The sequence below is a fragment of the Pempheris klunzingeri genome, chromosome 18, assembly GCF_042242105.1.
Source record: "Pempheris klunzingeri isolate RE-2024b chromosome 18, fPemKlu1.hap1, whole genome shotgun sequence".
In the NCBI taxonomy this organism is placed as follows: domain Eukaryota; kingdom Metazoa; phylum Chordata; class Actinopteri; order Acropomatiformes; family Pempheridae; genus Pempheris; species Pempheris klunzingeri.
This window is the reverse complement of record NC_092029.1, coordinates 11,409,856-11,427,355: the sequence shown is the minus strand read 5'-3', so window position 1 is coordinate 11,427,355 and position 17,500 is coordinate 11,409,856. Positions and strand designations below refer to the sequence as shown.

The following is a 17,500-nucleotide window of genomic DNA, read 5'->3' as shown; positions in this document are numbered from 1 at the left end:
TTATCTAAAGAGGTGGCTCGATGGCTTGTAGTGCAGTGTGAGTTGTCGAGAACTGTATCCGGACATGCCAATCCCCATGAGACCCAGCAGGATAGCCATACGCGGCATCACAGGGGCCTCCCGGCTCTGCAGCACCGTCTGGGCTGCCTGGGTCTGAAAGAGAGAGCAGGGGTCACCACCCACATGGTCACAAGTGTGTGTCAGCAGTGTTCCTCCTGGCTCTGACTGCTGTAGAGTCCTTAAAGGTGACCCCAGGTCAGACACCTGTCTCATCCCAGCGATGGTCTTACCATAAAAGAAGAGCTGTGCTAGAATTTCCATTTTGTCAAGTTTCAACATATATTTAGCCAACTCGTACAAACATCTCAGAAATTTGAGCCAGTCCAAGACATTTCCTCAAGTCAGATATAAGTTCAGTTTCCTTAGCTCATTGTCATTATGTTATTCGCTATCGAGTGAAAACTGTGGGTCTCCAGATTTGGAGATTTTGAATTTCTCAGATAAACTGAAAGATGAGGTTAAATAACTATTCTCAAAACGCATTGGATTATCTGAAAAATGCATTTTTCCAAAGCTGAAAACAGAGATGTTTTTCATGGCTCATGAAAAGTAGATATTTGGGAGATGCATGATCTTCACGAATAGCGGCAGAATGGTTTCCTTTCATTTTATTTTCATTTTCCACTGTCATTAGTTATTTGTGTAACCATGACCTATTTTACCAGTGAGCGAGAATTATCCAGCATGATCTGTGATGAGCTGAGACACGGATCATGAGGTCTAACACTGTCCATTTATGAAAACAAACACAAGCAACAGTGTAGGCTCCTAAATCCAGCTGTAGGTCTCTGAAATTCACACCAGGCTGACTGGAAACATGGATCTCATGCTTTTCCACTGGAGACCCAATTAAATGGCATTTACCTGACCATGGGAAGCTGAGGCATCTCTGATTCAAATCCATTCAAAGACAGGCTGCTGTAATCCTCTATGCTAAATCCTACCATGACATACACACAAAGTGGGCACTTTGTGTACAGAGAAGAGTCAGTGGCATGAGTTTAAAATGAGCTTTCAAGAGACAGTTCAGTCCAAATCCTCAAGTATGCACAAGATCAAGCTCAAACAATAAGTGCATACCAAAGGCAGAATCAAGAGTTTGTTATGTTTAAAATCTACACGCTAGCTTTTTACTGAAGCAGTGCAGACAGGGAAATGTGCAGGGCTCAACAGTTGTTTGTTATTAGAGGCACTAATGGAATTTGCTCCACTGCAGATATCCCTTCATGTAGAAGACTAATCATTAATCTATCTAAAGAAGAACATCACCCTAAAGCATCTTACGCACCTGGAGGTATCTAATATATCCAGGGGTCAGTCGCGGGATGCGGAAAAACATTGTTGTTGTTGTTCTCTCCAGTGCTCCACAGCTGAGACCACAAAACCCCCTCTGCAATCAGCCCTGAGGACTTTCTGCTAGGCAACTTTATCACTGTGGGTCCCTCGGCTTCCTCTGAGTCTCTCTGGCCTCGGCCTTCTCCACCAGGCCGAGTGTGGCAGCAACACACACTCCTCACTCCCTCACCCAGACACACACACCTGCACTGTGATGATCTCCCTTGAGGGAGTCCAGTCTCTATAGGTGGTATATAAAGCCTTGGCTCAATTGCGTAAGCTGATCACATGGTGTGTTGGGCTGTGTATGTGTGTGTCTGCGTGTGTATGTGCATATGTGTCAGTGGAGGATTAGCAGAGCTACTGGAGTTGAGGTGGATTAATATACCTGTGAGAGATGTTCTAAGTCCATTGGACACCAGTGTGGGGAAGAAACAAACAACCCCATCAACAGATGACAAAGCAACGATGTAATGACGTCTGCTGGGTCACTGAGAGGCAGTTTAACAATTAGATACAATTAAAAGGCAAATCGCATTCCAACAGTGGATGGAGGCTCAGGTGTCTGCAGGCATTAAAAGCAAAAACACACACATAGGATCCAGATTTTATATTTTTAAATAATCAATGGACAGTCCATATATTTTCTATAACTTGTTACTGCTCCTCAGGGTCGTGGCTCGGGGCAGCAGCCTACTGCCAATCTGTCACTTTGTCTGAACAAATACATTTACATTCAAATTCACATTTATGGACAATGTAAAGCCTCCAAATGAACTGGCCAGGTTGTTTTATTTTTTGTTATTCACTATTTTTAATCTTTCATACAGATGACTTTTATAGAGATTCATCTCCTTTTCAAAGAAGCCTGATCTTCAAAGTGCATCATGCACCAACAAGCAGTTTAAGTAAAAAAAACAATTTATATTCAAGTATATTGTAATGTACAAAATCTTTTCAAGACAATCTTAGATAACCTCAAAACAATGAAACAAAGGAACCGAAAGTCTCAGGGGAGGTGAAGTATGAATAGCTGTTTGTTCCATAAACACGATTGTGTTACAAATAAGAATAATAAAAATGTGAATAAAAACGTATCACTGAAGCCATGTCCAAGTCAGGCCTGCCTTCTAACACAGATCACAATATTTTCATTCAATATTCTAACAATTTGTGAAAGGATTACTGTCAGGAAGCAGAGCTTGAGTGCTTATCTCTTTGATGTCACGAAAACAGGGTATTGACATTGTGTCTTCTAGGAAGGATTTCACAGAGTCATCAATGCAGGCATGCGATGCACTGGTTCGCATTACGAAAGGAAGATCCTTTACTTAACCAGCGTAATGACTCTACAGTATCTACTGAACCTTTCTCACATTTTGAAAATACACTGAAAAGATTCTTTATTTAGCTTGTGGGAGAAAGATTACTTTCAGTCAATGTGCAGACAGTCTGGAGCCTCAAATGTTGTGCTGACATGTTCCTGAGTGCCTTTCTTTCGCACAGGAAAGCATAGAACCATTGTAAGGTACCACTGGAAATAGCCTAATAATTGTTTTGACGACTGCTCAGGATCCTTTAACTCACATGCCAAGAACGGATTAGCCCAGTATAACACACATGCAAGACAGTTGCATGTGTGTTATATTGGGCTAATCCCAGTATATAAAATCTAATCACTTAGTCACACACAGCTACACACATGCACAAAACAATGCAATTAAAGTTCTATTTAAATTAGTCCCAGTGAGCCACAAGAAGACCATTACCAATTTTTTCCTGCTGGCCAGTTTAACTCTGAGGCAGGCAGGTTTAGTTTCTTGCAGGGATGTTGCAGGGAGGCATTGCCATTGAATGTAACAACCATAATTTAAACTACAGCAAACATCACTAAAACAATGAATATAATGAATAAAACAAACAAATGAAAATAAAATAAAATGATAGTAACAGACACATATAGGCTTTATTGTTAATTTGTTCGTTTGTTTAGCATAATCCCTTGTGCCACATTAAAGTCCAGGTAGTGGCAGTAATGCACTTTTAAACTGGACTGTCAACCACCAGAAGAAGAAGAAGAAGAAGAAGAAGAAGAAGAAGAAGAAGAAGAAAACGCACAGGCACTTGTATAGACAGCTGTGTACGTCACGCGCATCATTGCTGCGTGTCGTAAGAAAAGGAAGGACCCCTGAAAGCTCTGAAAACAGAACGCGGGCCAATACAAACTTCAAAAAAATCGTGTATTTCTGGCTAAAGTTTCCCTGCAAATAATCGTCTAAGTGGCAAATCTGGAAACATATGCGGAGCTAACATTTTGTCGCTGTTGTCTCACCACAGAAGAGTGAAGTTTTTCTTCTGAGCTGGTAAAAAAATAGCTGGCTAACAGCTAAAAGCTAACGAAACTGCGCAGCTGTTCCTTTCGTTTTACCGAAAACACTTTAAGCACCCGCACTGACACCAGCTAGACAAGCTTGTTCACTTTAGCTGTGCTTTCCTGCAAAAAATATACATCTTGGAGAGTGGCATGGGCCGACTTTACCAAACTTTAATAGCTGACTGCTGCTAACTGCAACATAACCACAGAGGTAACTTGTTTTCTTATTGTAACATTAACATTGTGGTTGTCAACTTATGGCAAAGTGGAAGGTAAAGACATCGCCGTGTTATGTGTGAGGATGAGTTTTGAACGTGTGTGTTATTTATGAATAAAAGATCAATGTACGAAAGGCACTAACCAGGACTAGATGTCCAAGATAATCAAATGGGTTGTTTATAGGTGTTTTATGCGAAGGTTTGTGTAAAACGGTCACACATACATGTTTTGGATTGTGTTTGCAAAGAAGAAAACAAGATTGCTTATTTAGTGTAAAATGTGCAAACAATTCAAAGCTCGTAGCAGAATATTGGAAGCAGTGTTCACCGTTATTGTGGAGACGGATTGCCAGTGTCATGCTACTAACCAGCCCTGTAGGTCATAATTGAGTTCAAGTGATCAAAATGTTCATTGAATGAGCATTTATCTACTATCTAATATCTATGACCCGCTGGTCATCGGTCCAGACGACCAAACAGGAAGTTAGGTAGTTCATGAACCTGGTAGAGAGTTTAGGGCTTGTGCCCTTTTCTGTTAATAAACAAATGAATTAATTTTGGAGCCAAGACAGGAGGAGATGATGAGGAAGAGCCTGGTGGTAAAGATAACGATAAACTTTATTGATCCCCACAGTGGGGGAAAGTACACTGTTACGGCAGCTCCAGAGATAAAGACATAAAGCAAACAATTGAAGAAAATAGAAATTTAGATAAACATAAATATACAGAAATATTATTGACACCGAATATATACACAGTAATACAGCAGTAGCATCAGATCTAGGCTTTGGTGAAGAAATTTATTTTATTTTTGTTTTGTGTTAGAAATGAAACAAAACAAAATATAGAATAAAATAAGATAAACAAAACTGGAAAAGTGCTCTCAGGTGGTTGACTCTTGGATTGACTTATTCTTTCAGATTATTGATGTGGGTGGTCCATGGAATAGCTAGGGTGTTGTGAAGGGTTTGAGTTGGAGGTTTCTGGTGAATAAGATGAGCTGATTTTAATGGGATTCAATTGAATTCTCCATGTTTGACCAGGTTTCTATAGCAGTGCCACAGGTTTACTGTGATTCCAGTATCGGACGTCATCAGCAAATAGTGAGACATGTCCTATGGTGGGTGGGGGGTAGGAGATGTCTGAAATGTAGAGGACAAGAAGGAATGGACTGAGGACTGCACTTTGTGGAACACCAGTGGCTTCAGGAGAGGGAAGTGGATACCTTGACCTTGATTTTGTGGCTCCTCCCTCTGCTACTCAGCTAATCCTTGCAATCAGTTTTGCATGTTTTTCTTCTCTTCATTCGTACATCATATACGTCATTATTAGTAGGAAAATATATATCCGCACTTAGAGCTGCAACTAACAATTTTCATTGTCAACATTTTTTCCATAGAGTAACTGTTTACTTTGTAAGTAATGTGAGTAAATGTCAAATGCTAACCAAAATATTAACCTTAAGGAAAAAATAAGAGACAAATAAAAACAATACAATTTTCCTTTGTAAAACTGTAGTTAGCAAATGTTTGGCATTTTATTTTTCTCTTTCTAGTTTCCAGTTCATCCATCAATCAGTCAATTAATTAATTGTTTAAACTTCATCACTACATGTCACAATACTTTTGGGTGCTTCATACATGGATCATTGTCATGCTTGCTGTTGCGGTTTAATTCTTCCATTTATTTTTGTTTAAAATTACCTTAACCCTTGTTTTGGTATACCTGTCACAGTCCTTGGTTTTCTCCTGCTGTATCCTCTGTTTGCTGATGCACTTCATCCATCAGACAAAGTGTCTTATCCTTGTTGTCCTCTCTGCTTTGTTTCAGCCGCGATGAAGAGAAGAATCGAAGCAGCGTCTGCACCACTGCAGGCGACGAAGAGGCCTTGTGAAGACAGCAGCTCAGATGAAGAGTCACAGTTATCCAGACAAGGTAGATGGATTCCCCCTCCAAAAATTGTCTGCCGTGATTTTAGATGAAATCTGATATATTGCATGTTATAGATAGTATTGAATGCCACTTTCTAAACAAAATTCATACTCTGTTGTTGATGTCAGGTTGTTATGACTTTGTTTTTTTACTTTGGTTACTCTGCTCATTCCTGTCTCCACGTGAATGGTTTACACCTGTGTGTCTGTGGTTTTGTCCTGTCTAGACTCCAGCCAAAATGATTCCCTCAGTGACCAGGAGGATCATAGACCGGGATTCTCGATGCCCTCCATGTCATCCTTTGATGACCAAGACACTGATGCCACACAGGCCGCCTCCAATTTCTCTATGTACAACAGTGTGTCACAGAAACTCATGGTAATGCATTGAAACTCACACTAACACTATTCAACAGCTGACTGTCTCAGAGTCTGAATTGCAGGATTTTGGATTGTAATCACAGGCTTCTTTTATGGATTATGACATTCTGCGTTCTGTAGACTTCAGAAGCAACACACAAGTTTTGCACTGTGTTTTCCATTATTTCATACTCCATTATTCTCTCTTACTTCTTGAACCTTTAGGCCAAAATGGGCTTCCGTGAGGGTGAAGGTTTGGGGAAGTTCGGCCAGGGACGCAAAGAGATTGTGGAGGCCTCTACACAGCGAGGGAGACGGGGTCTCGGTCTCACACTGCAGGGCTTTCAGGGGGAACTCAATGTCGACTGGCGCGATGAACCAGAGGTAAAACAGCAGTAAAAAATTACCATGTAGCTGTTGTCTCTAAATTATGTGAATTATATGTCTATTATTGAACATCCCCGACATGAATCATGATGACCCGTTGACATGATCTGTTGTTTCCCCTCTTCATCATTTTTCTGTTTGTCTGTCTAGCCCAGTGCTATAGAGAAGGTAGAGTGGTTCCCAGAATCCACCACAGAGACCCCAGATTCAGACGAGCTGAGGGACTGGATGATCCTGGGACCAGTAAATTCAACCACTTTAAACTCTTAAACATACACAGTGGTCACTCAGGCATACTCTTTTGTCTCATATGTATAAGTTTTGTTTTTTAAGTCTTGTTTTTGACGTCTTACAGAGAAAAATTAAGATTGAGGATGAGACAGAGTTTTGTACTGAAGACCTCTTGCACACTCTTCTAAGGTGCAAGGTGAGTTATAACCTTTGTTTCATTTTAATTCCTTTTATTTTACACCATTTATAACCAAAAATAACAGTATGTGTAAATATCGCAGCAGCGTATACTTAATGTTCAGGAAACAGGTAGCGATTAGCTGGAAAGCATTAACATAATTTTGGGAAGCCTCTGGTCAATATGCTCTTTACACATAATCAGAATATTGTCTTAAATAATTCTGAGTTTGTACGTTTTCACCCTTTGTTGATAAAACTGCCAGTATTTTCGGAAGCCTTTCTTTGTACTGTATTGTGGTCGATTAGGATGTTAATTGACTTGACTCTGTGTGTTATACGCTCTGTGAATGATCCACTTCACTGGATGTTATATCCCCTGTAACCACTGTTGTCTCTTTGATGTCAGTCAATATTTGATAACCTGGAGGGCGAGGAAATGAGGAGAGCACGGACACGCTCCAACCCATACGAGACAATCAGAGGAGGCATCTTCCTCAACAGGTCAGTCTATAGGTAGTTACCAACAGCAGTGACACGTGATCAATGTGGATAATATTTTATAAGTTGTCTAAATTTGGGGGGGGTTATTTAACCTGTTATTGCATATATTGAAATCAATTTACCAGTTAATGTTTTTAATGATATTAAATGTGAAGCGTGTGTCACTTGTATACACATTATCAGTTCTGTTCACAATGATATTCCTGCCTTTGAAAAGGTTTAGTGGCAGGTTTTCTTCTTCAAGATCAATAACTATAGTGTATTGTTGTATATAATATTGAATATCATCCAGTTCCTTCTACTTTAGTACCATTGTTATATGGGCAATGCATTCCCATTTCAAATAGTTAATGTCTTGTAAATAGCTTACTGCTGCTCACTTAAAATTTTGACATGGATTAATGAGTACTCTGTAGTGTGTCAACCCTTTACACATGATGACAAGTTGTAATGTTCCTCCTGTATTTAGAGCAGCTATGAAAATGGCCAACATCGACCACTGCTTCGACAACATGTTCACCAACCCAAAGGATTCACAAGGGGTGAGTTCACTAACAGCTGACGTGTTGCACTGAACTTTTGTTGGCTCAGGACACACATGCCCATATGAACAGATGGTGAGACAAGTCTCTCTCATTATGCAGAAACCTCTGACAAAGGACCGCGAGGGCGAGCTTCTCTACTTTGGTGACGTCTGTGCAGGGCCCGGAGGCTTTTCAGAGTACATACTGTGGAAGAGGCGTTGGCATGCTAAGGGGTTTGGCATGACGCTGAAAGGACCCTGTGATTTCAAACTGGAAGATTTCTTTGCAGCGCCGAGTGAGCTGTTTGAGCCTTACTATGGTATGCGTACCAAAACCTGCACATCACATTCAGACACTGGTTATGTCTCAGGTGATGACTGATTCAGTGAAAGCGTGACCTCTGCGTGTCCCAGGTGAGGGAGGGGTGGATGGGGACGGCGACATCACTCGGCCAGAAAACATAACTGCTTTCCGAAACTTCGTCCTGGAGAGTACAGAAAAAAGAGGGCTGCACTTCCTCATGGCAGATGGGGTGAGACTATTTCTTCTTCACATATCCTTTTCTTTTCTTTTTTTTCACTGCAGAGCATATTGGTAGCCACAGCTGGTCTTTAAAGCATGCAAACATCTAAAATGTGCAAATCAAAGATGAGGTCACAGATTTCTGCTCTTGGTGGGAGATTTTTATCTATCGATTTATTTTGTTTGATGACTTTCTTCTGTAGGGTTTCTCTGTGGAAGGCCAGGAAAACATCCAGGAGATCTTGAGCAAACAGCTGCTCCTCTGTCAGTTCCTCACTGCCATCTCTACACTCAGGACAGGTATTTGTATACATATATGCTTACATGGATGAGTCACCTAATCAGTCTGCCTGCCTGTCCACCTATGGCTCCTATTTTAAACTCTGGCAACGAGGACGATCCCTTGTGTTTCTGAATTTCCAGTGAGAGCATTTCTGTTCAATCCTGATATACCTTCATCATACTTGTTCTTGTATTTAACTCTTGTCTTTGTTTGCACATGTGCTGAATGTTTGTGACGCTTTTGATCTTCTCCAGGTGGTCATTTTGTCTGTAAGACCTTTGACCTCTTCACTCCCTTCAGTGTGGGTTTGGTCTACTTGCTCTACCTCTGCTTCGACAGGATCTGTCTCTTCAAATCTGTCACCAGCAGGCCTGCCAACTCTGAGAGGTGTGTGTATGTGTGTGTCAGTTTCTATCAGTCACGAACATTTGTGTGGCTTTGGTTACATCTGGTTGTTAGTCTACTTTAAGTGAATATTGATACCACAGTAAAGCTGTGCAGTGCAATGTTGCTGACACCAAGCAACAGCACGGCTACAATACCCACTAACATAACATAAGTAATCTGCACATTCTGTGACACAGATCGTGTCTTCTGAGTAGCTAATGGGACCGAGGCAGGGTTGTCCAAAATACCCTTTTAATCGCTGGATAACTGGCACATATTTTAAATGAATATCTGAGTTTTTGTTCTGAAACATTTAGCCAATTTAAAACAAGTCAAAGACAGAAATAGGTAGTAGATCATGATTACTGGCACAGTGGCTAGATGACTTAGTGAAAAACTCAGTATGCCATGTATAAGGTTCATCCAGCCTCGGTTGTTTGTCCAGACAAAAAACATAAATGAAGTACTGGAAAAAATGACTGGATAACGGGTATGTGGTTCGACTTGTAAGGTTTGGTAATAAACAGAGATCCCAGCTCTCAGTTGCCAGTAAGAAAGTTTTATATTTGCTCTCAGATTTGGATTTGTCATTTCTTGTGTGAAGGAAGGTATTTCTTCCCCAGTAACTGTACCCAAAATTACAATTGAGTTTGTACTGAAAAGTCGTCTGTGCAGCGTCTCGGTGAGAGTCAACAGGACAGTGTCTCCGCTACGGATCCAACAGAGAGAATTTATTACAGAGAACTTGTCTGTGTGTAAATCTCTTCCCACACATCGCCACACGCAGGTACATCGTGTGTCGTGGTCTGAAGCCCGGTTCAGACGCCGTCAGGGAATACATGTTCAGAGTCAACCTGAAACTGAACCAACTGCGGAACACAGACACTGACGTCACGGACGTGGTTCCCCTGAGCATCATCAAGGAAGACACTGACTTCTACCAGTTTATGGTCAACTCCAATGAGAGGTAGAGATATTCACACAATATTCACAAAGGCCTCAATCTTTTCCTTTGTGACTGACAGAAATTGAATTATCTCTCACTGCAGCCTCTGTGCAGTCCAGATCAAGGCCTTGGCTAAGATCCATGCCTTTGTCGTAGACCCGTGAGTAACCTTTCATTCATCTTTGCTGCACTACAGCCATGGTGGGTGATGGTGTTTATGTACGCAACTGACTGTGTAACAATGTGATTGTTTCTCTAGGACCCTTTCAGAGCCGAGGCAAGCAGACATTAGGAAGGAGTGTCTGAAACTTTGGGGGGTGAGTGGAGAAAATCAGCCACATTGTTCACCAGCTCTTCCAGCTGATGCCTTCTGCTATAGGTCCCTGCCAACCACAACATCCCGCTTTAAAAACCACATTCCACACAACAATTAGGACATGACATGATGTTGATATCCATTTATGTTGTTGAGGATGATGATGAAGTATAACTTTGTAGAGTTTGCTGAATGATGCAGTTTTATTTAATATTATTCCACCCTTAAATGCATTTTATGTCCATTTGCAGGTTCCAGACAAGGCCAGAGTCACCCCTGCTTCCTCCGACCCAAAGTCCAAATTCTATGAACTGGTTCGAGTGAGTCATCAGTTTTTTCCACTTGTTTGTAATGAAAATCAAATAAAAATGTGTCTGTGCAGTTGGATAAATCTTGAACAGTGTTTCACAGAAGTTTATTTTGGTTGTGGGGGCTGGTCCAAAGTGTGATTTTACACCAAATACTACATATATTTAATTGGACTGCAATTGGACTAGAATACTTTCTAATAAAGGGAAACGCTGTTAAAAATGGGTTGATGGTTTAAAATGTTGCATTTGTCTCTACATCTGTCTTTCTGCTTCTCTTTATACTTGTTGCACCTCAGAATTCAGATGTGGAGTCGTTCCAGTGTAAGCTCACACCTCTCAACTCCAGCACACTGGAGAAGTTGCGTCATATCTTGGACCACAGGTGCATTGTGGGAGGTGGAGAGCAGATCTTCCTCCTAGCGCTGGGCGTGAGTATTAACAGAAACCACCAAAAAATGGGTCTTTAATGTGTACCGCAGTAATGTGTTTCTCACACAACTCACACGGTCCTCTTTTTGGACCCAGTGGGAACAAGAAGTGTTTTTCAAGTTTTTTCTCGTTTGATGTTAGATAGCAGCTTTCTGCTCTGCTCTTTGTCTCTGCACACAGTAATGAGACAGCCAGGTTCAAGTTCAGCTATTTCATATCTAAAATTGTTTCCTTTCCTTTGGGAAAAGATGAAAATAATGAGCTGACAGGTCAATCTATTCACCCCTAAAGTTTTTTGTTTTTATTTAGAAAGTGGTAATTAGAAATGCTTTACTGCTTTTTGTTCAAGGCTTGCTAGCCTGTGATCAAGCCTCTTTTTATCCTTTAATCTGTTCTCTCCATTTCCCCTTGGCTGGTGTAGAAATCTCAGATATACACATGGGATGGGAAGATGCCTGTGCGCTGGAGGAAACTGGAGAATTTCAAGCTGGAGCTGCCAAGAGATACACTTCTAAGTGTGGAGATCGTCCAAGAGCTGAAGGGCGAGGTGAGAGGAGGGACTGGAAAGATGATGGGAGCCAGAATCCCAGTCTCTTAAAGCCTGGCTCCAGTTATATTAATGCTAAAATAACAACAGTTGTCCTCACGAGATGGCGTGTAATTTTCTTGTCATACTTGATCATGTTCTCCTAAAACAGGATTCAGGCCCCAAAGGTTGTGGTCATTATTATCCAAGGGGCGACACCTGAACAAGATAGTTATTTGCAGCTCATGGTTACAGGTTTGTATGTATAAATACAGTATATTTGGTCTTCAGGGCAAAGCTCAGCGTAGAATCAACGCTGTTCACGTAATGGATGCTCTAATACTGAATGGCACTGACGTAAGAGACCAGCACTTCAACCAGCGGTAGGACAGAGTCACTCGTATCACTGATTCTTACACCTCTATTAATTTACTTCAAAATTCAATGTATTTGTCATGCCAGTTTCCTTTAGTTCACTCAGTAATTCCTGTTGTATGTGCAGAATCCAGATGGCTGAGAAGTTTGTGAAAGCAGTGGCCAAACCGAGCAGACCAGATATGAACCCCATCAGGTTTTCATTTCAGTTAATTTAACCATTTTGAAAGCTGCTTTGTAATTTGTTTGCAGGGAACTTATTCTCACTGAAAGGGTGGGCAGTAGGAGAAGCAGGAAAAGTCACACTTACATAACACTAAAATATACCACAGGGTAAAACACATGAATCTTACAAGTAGATTAAAACTTAAACCTCATGAAACCTCATTATGTAAATCCCACATGGTGAGCAAGTAAATATCACATGAACACTAACATAACACTGACAAGTATTTGTGAAGTAAATCTGAGTTTAATATATGAACATGTGAGCATGTTTTTGTGACATTAGCAATAGTTTGGAGCCAATAACGGTCCAGTATGCAACTTGCACAAGCGTAAAATTGAAGCCTCCATGACCTTTCTTATGTCAGTTAAACAGCTTCAATGGAAAATATTAGCATGTTCATATTTATCTATTTTTTGATGAGGTAGAATGATTAGATGCAATTTTAAGAATTTTTAATCTGTGGAAAAAGCCATATTGGACACAAAGTATGTCTTCAAACATGTCACCTGTCCTTTCCCCAAACAGAGTGAAGGAGGTTTACAGGCTAGAGGAAATGCAGAAAATCTTTGTCAGGTAAGTCCTTAAGTCAAAATGAGCTGTGAGATGTCTGGCCAATTTTAATATAATCATTTACTAAATGTTCCTTTCTTCCTTCTTTTCCCCATCCAGACTAGAGATGAAGGTGACAAAGAGTTCAGGAGGGGTGCCGCGTCTGTCCTACACTGGCAGAGATGACCGACACTTCCTTCCCACAGGCCTTTACATCATTAAGACTGTTAATGGTATGTATATGTCTTTGTGCTGCAGCTCATTGGCAATAAAATGGCACTTGAGTTTATTTTAACGATGACAAAGCCTCAATGTCAGTTCTTTTTACATTTTTGCTTGAAATATGCAACATATCATGGGCATGTCTCGTCCCTCTCCATCCTTCAGAGCCATGGACGATGGCATACAGTAAGAACTCCAAGATGAAGTTCTTCTATAATAAGACAACCAAGGAGTCCACCTACGATTTGCCACCCAACTCTGCTGCCCCCTTCCAGTATGTACTGTCCTCTCTACCCATATTCAGGTTTCTGGTTTAATCAACTGAATCTAAAAATATGTACGAGAAATTGTCCGTTCTGTAGTGGGGATAGTAGAGAAAAGTTTACAATGTAATTATTACATATGCAGCAGCAGCCTTGATGAGCTAATGAATGACCAGTATCCTGCCTTTGTCCACAGCATTTGCCACTCCGAGCGGCTCTTCTGGGCCTGGGTGGACGGCGTGATAGTCCACGATTCTCAGACACGAATGGACCCAGAGAAACTGTCCAAAGATGATGTTCTGTCTTTTGTCCACCAGAATTACCAGCCCTGAAACACTCACAGAGCCCCAGAGACTCCCCAGCTACAACGTAGACAGAGAAGAGAGAACACAGAGCCTTAGTCATGGTTGTCATACTATGCCTTCATTGATATTTATTTTGACAGTAAAAGAGGGATTCATTAGACTGCACAGCCAAATAAATACATATACCAATACATGCATCAGAGTACACACATACAAATACATCATATATCATATATATTTAATGAACAATTCCATTTTTATTGTTCAATTAGATCTCAATTAACTGCTGAATAATCATTGCCAAGGCCCTCTGGCTCCTCTATATTATGTCGCTAATAGAAAATATTACCAGGTTGTAACTGGAGTGCTGGAGCTCAGGTGATGAGTTGTTTGCTGCTGTTTCTACCAGTGACATTTGGACTCTGTGTAAACAACGGATATTTGACAAACTACTCTATCTGTCTGCCTTTTCCACTGCCCTTGGCTCTGTGAATTGTACTGAATAACACTCGCCTCATAGGACAATATGGAGACTAAAAGCTGTTGCTGTCTCCACGTTTGATTGCATGTCCCAGTAGTTTAAGTTTTTACAGTTCTTCGTCCATAAAATGCTTGTGTGTGCGTGCATGCATCACATTAGCAATGACAAGAGAGATGTATCTGCAATTTGGATAATTCTAGATAGAATTACAAATGTTTAACTATGCATCCATATCTGTAAACACTCGCTTGCCTTGCTCTGCATCTGCTCAAAACTGCATCTGCTTCTCTCAATATCGTCACAGAGACCAGGATCTGTTTGCCCCGGAAGGCGCTCACATCACCTCGTTAGCACTCCTGTAAAACTGTAGCTGAATCCTAAATACAACAAACATGTTAGTCATGTTCAGATTATCCTCGCCATCATTTCATTGTTCATGTCAGGTGTAGCAGCTTTTTACCCATTCGTACCATCTGACCGCGTGTGTGTGTTAAAAATTTGAATGGTGTCCTGTTTTAGGTTGTTCCACACCTCTTTGTGATTGTGCCTCATATCGCCTGGACTCTGTTTGTTAAATATTGCAAATGAGTTATTTTTTCCATGTCAATCCTTTTGATGTAAATAGTAATAATGGAGTGTCTATTTGTGCTTGGGTGCAAATAGCCAGACGGCAGCTATTTGGCTATTCACACCCAGCCTGGTAATGTCGTTTAAAGAGCGACAAAGTCTGTGTTGCGAGGTAGATGTGGTGAATTTATCAATTAAACACAGCACTTACACCCAGAGCACAAGTGTTCGAGCCTCATATGAAATGTGTTTTTAGACTTTGTTTGACTTTTTATTCTCTGTTTTTTTCTTTTAAATTTTGATTGTTTTTTGGTTTCCAGTTGCAGTTTTGTTATATTTAGCCATCGATGCTACTTGGGAGCAATTCAGTTTTTTTACACCTGGGCCCCTGCACCTCCACGCCCCCCCAGCTCCACAAATAATGTAGCTAAATACCAAATTTTATGCATGGTTGCACGTCACTTCATAATACAAGTCGATAGCTGCGCGTCTCAAGGCTGAAGGCGCCAAAATGGGACAAAAATATCCTCCTCAGACCTGCAAGAACATTTGAGTGAGTAGTAGATTTGAACCAATCATGTGAATAAAACTACACATTATGGTATTCTCTCCTTTATTCTCATGTTCTGAGTGTCTTTATAACATGACTTACAAAATGAAGAGGAAGAAACCATGGGTGAACCTACACATTAACATCAGGGTCAGGCCTATCAGAGGCACACTAGGGGCAAGACTTGTCTTTTTGTGGAGAATAACATCTGCCTAATCTTAATGTAGTAGATAAATGGCCTACTGTCGGTTACTTACAGTAGGCCAAAATGATCGTCAAATGAAGTCAATCAATTTAGATTAAAATAAAGAGCTTATATTGGAGTACTGCATTTCTGCTCACTTTGTTAGTGTTCTAAATAAAACATCATGTTGATCTCCAGTAGTTTTTCCCAATGTGCTGTACAGTATTTTTACAACTTCACAGGGCAATATAAGGGTTAAGTTAACCAAATAGATATGACTGTATGACTGTATGTGAAAGCTTCTGTTTAGATGTTTTAACATGGCAGATGTGGACAGACTTTGAGACTGTACATACAAAGGAAAGAGCTCTCATTCTGCTTCCACCTCTGGGAACCACAGTGGTGACTGTATTTACCATTGAAAATATTGTTACATGCAAATTAAGTTCCCCTTTTGCATCATGCAACAAGAGCACTGCTAACTGAGAGATGGTTTGATTTTTTTTTTTTAATCAATTGAGTTTTTTCCTTAACAACTAAACTTCAGAATTAGTTTATGCTGCAATGATTAATTACATCCAATAAATATGTAGCCATGTGAAGATAAATGAAAAAATGAAAAGGCCTCAGGACAAGATAACGATGCAGAATAATAAAAAGACCTGAGTTGTTATGTGAAGTCTAGCAAACAACTCCTGACAAGTCATTACAAACATTACTTCCGCATTCCTGGAACAGAAGATAATGGGAGTGTCGCTGCTCTCGGCCAATCAGAACGCTCCTTTCAATCGGCCAATCAGAACGCTCCTTCCTTTCGGCCAATCAGACAACACCGCACCTGCAGCATGAAAAGGCTGTAATTGAACCCTTGTTCTTTACAGGCTACTAACAGCTAACTACTGTCGGAGCTCAGGCTGCACTGACCGGGCTAACATCTGCTAACCTTAGTTTACAGGCCAACACGTAACGTCAGCTGGTCAGTCAGAGCACAGTGCTGCTAGTTTGTTAACCTGGAGACTCAATAAGGTAAAGCCAGGTGTAGGTGGGACACCTGTGATCAGGGGCGTAGCACCAAATTCTGGGCCCTGTACACTCTCAATGTCAGTGGGCCCCATCTCAGTGGAGCCTATTACTATGACAACTAAAGATAAAGAGAAAAAATAATCTAAAAATAAAAAAATCAGATATTGATTTATAATGTGTCAAGTGTTGTGATGGTTTCTCTCTCTCTCTCTCTCTCTCTCTCTCTCTCTGTCTCTCCCTGGCAAACCAACATACCAACTTAAGTTAATTGGACTTTGCATAACAAGCAAACTCGGTTCACCTTTGGGAAAGAAAGCAGTCAACAGCTGCCACTGCCTCCCCTCATTCTGCCTTCTTTCTTTTGCTTTCCTCTTCTGATACCCCGACTTGTGCTCTTGGGCAGCATCATGTCTAACCCCCAGGTCATTCAGTCTGGGCTCACTGACGTTACACTTGTCGCCGGTCGCTGTCGGGCGGACTAAACCATTTTGCGCCTCCAAGAGGGGGCCCCCAAAATGTCCAATATGTTGGGAGGACTTTGACATAAAGTTCATTCTCTCAGTTGATGTTATCAATATATTTGAAATAAATTATGACACCAATTAATTGGAGGGCCCAATTCATTTGAAATGAAAACATCACAAAAAAAAATATATATATCAGGATTTTCATGGGCCCCTCTCCCTACTCGGGCCCTGGGTAGTCAGGTCCACTTTCCCCCCACTACCACGCCCATGCCTGTGATCACTGACGGACTTTAACACACCTGATGCTGGAGGATGAAGGGACGTGACTGAACGTGGCTCACATTAATCTTGCCTGCCATGGTGTATTCAAGCCATTTATAAAGCCATTTCATTCAGGTCGTTTTCTATTGGCTTTGTTTTGTGCCGCTATTTTACATTAAAGTCTGAAGAGTGTCGTTTGTTTC

At 40.9% G+C, this 17,500-nt stretch overlaps 2 protein-coding genes across 3 annotated transcripts; one reads left to right on the top strand and one right to left on the bottom strand.

The window, feature by feature from the left end:
• LOC139218322 (uncharacterized) lies at window positions 1–1,399 on the bottom strand. Its single transcript, XM_070849886.1, has 2 exons — window positions 1,349–1,399; window positions 1–153 (listed from the first exon to the last, which is right to left on the bottom strand). Exons 1-2 carry the CDS (start codon window positions 1,397–1,399, stop codon window positions 1–3), a joined length of 204 nt encoding a protein of 67 aa, XP_070705987.1.
• Window positions 1,400–3,579: 2,180 nt separating this feature from the next.
• cmtr1 (cap methyltransferase 1) lies at window positions 3,580–15,030 on the top strand. 2 transcript variants are annotated; one of them, XM_070849498.1, is made up of 24 exons: window positions 3,580–3,758; window positions 5,818–5,922; window positions 6,146–6,297; window positions 6,504–6,662; window positions 6,816–6,908; window positions 7,021–7,092; window positions 7,483–7,577; window positions 8,047–8,119; window positions 8,222–8,420; window positions 8,515–8,633; window positions 8,827–8,923; window positions 9,161–9,293; window positions 10,081–10,260; window positions 10,343–10,399; window positions 10,499–10,556; window positions 10,807–10,875; window positions 11,163–11,294; window positions 11,717–11,842; window positions 12,113–12,204; window positions 12,324–12,392; window positions 12,951–12,998; window positions 13,095–13,207; window positions 13,362–13,470; window positions 13,656–15,030. In XM_070849498.1, the coding sequence occupies exons 2-24, from the start codon at window positions 5,823–5,825 to the stop codon at window positions 13,789–13,791; spliced, it is 2,481 nt and encodes an 826-aa protein (XP_070705599.1). In that variant the 5' UTR covers window positions 3,580–3,758; window positions 5,818–5,822; the 3' UTR covers window positions 13,792–15,030. The 2 variants fall into 2 exon arrangements, with proteins under 2 accessions (XP_070705599.1, XP_070705597.1); XM_070849496.1 differs by having other exon boundaries at window positions 3,580–3,980.
• The last annotated feature ends 2,470 nt before the right edge of the window (window positions 15,031–17,500 follow it).

Bases quoted from the DNA above. Each gene is read 5' to 3' on its own strand.
- cmtr1 (XM_070849498.1), top strand. From the start codon at position 5,823: ATGAAGAGAAGAATCGAAGCAGCGTCTGCACCACTGCAGGCGACGAAG. The intron at 12,393-12,950 runs GTTTTCATTTCA...TTCCCCAAACAG, and splicing joins CCAGATATGAACCCCATCAG to AGTGAAGGAGGTTTACAGGC. The intron at 13,471-13,655 runs GTATGTACTGTC...CTTTGTCCACAG, and splicing joins AACTCTGCTGCCCCCTTCCA to CATTTGCCACTCCGAGCGGC.
- LOC139218322 (XM_070849886.1), bottom strand. From the start codon at position 1,399: ATGTTTTTCCGCATCCCGCGACTGACCCCTGGATATATTAGATACCTC. The intron at 154-1,348 runs GTGCGTAAGATG...TCTCTCTTTCAG, and splicing joins GATATATTAGATACCTCCAG to ACCCAGGCAGCCCAGACGGT.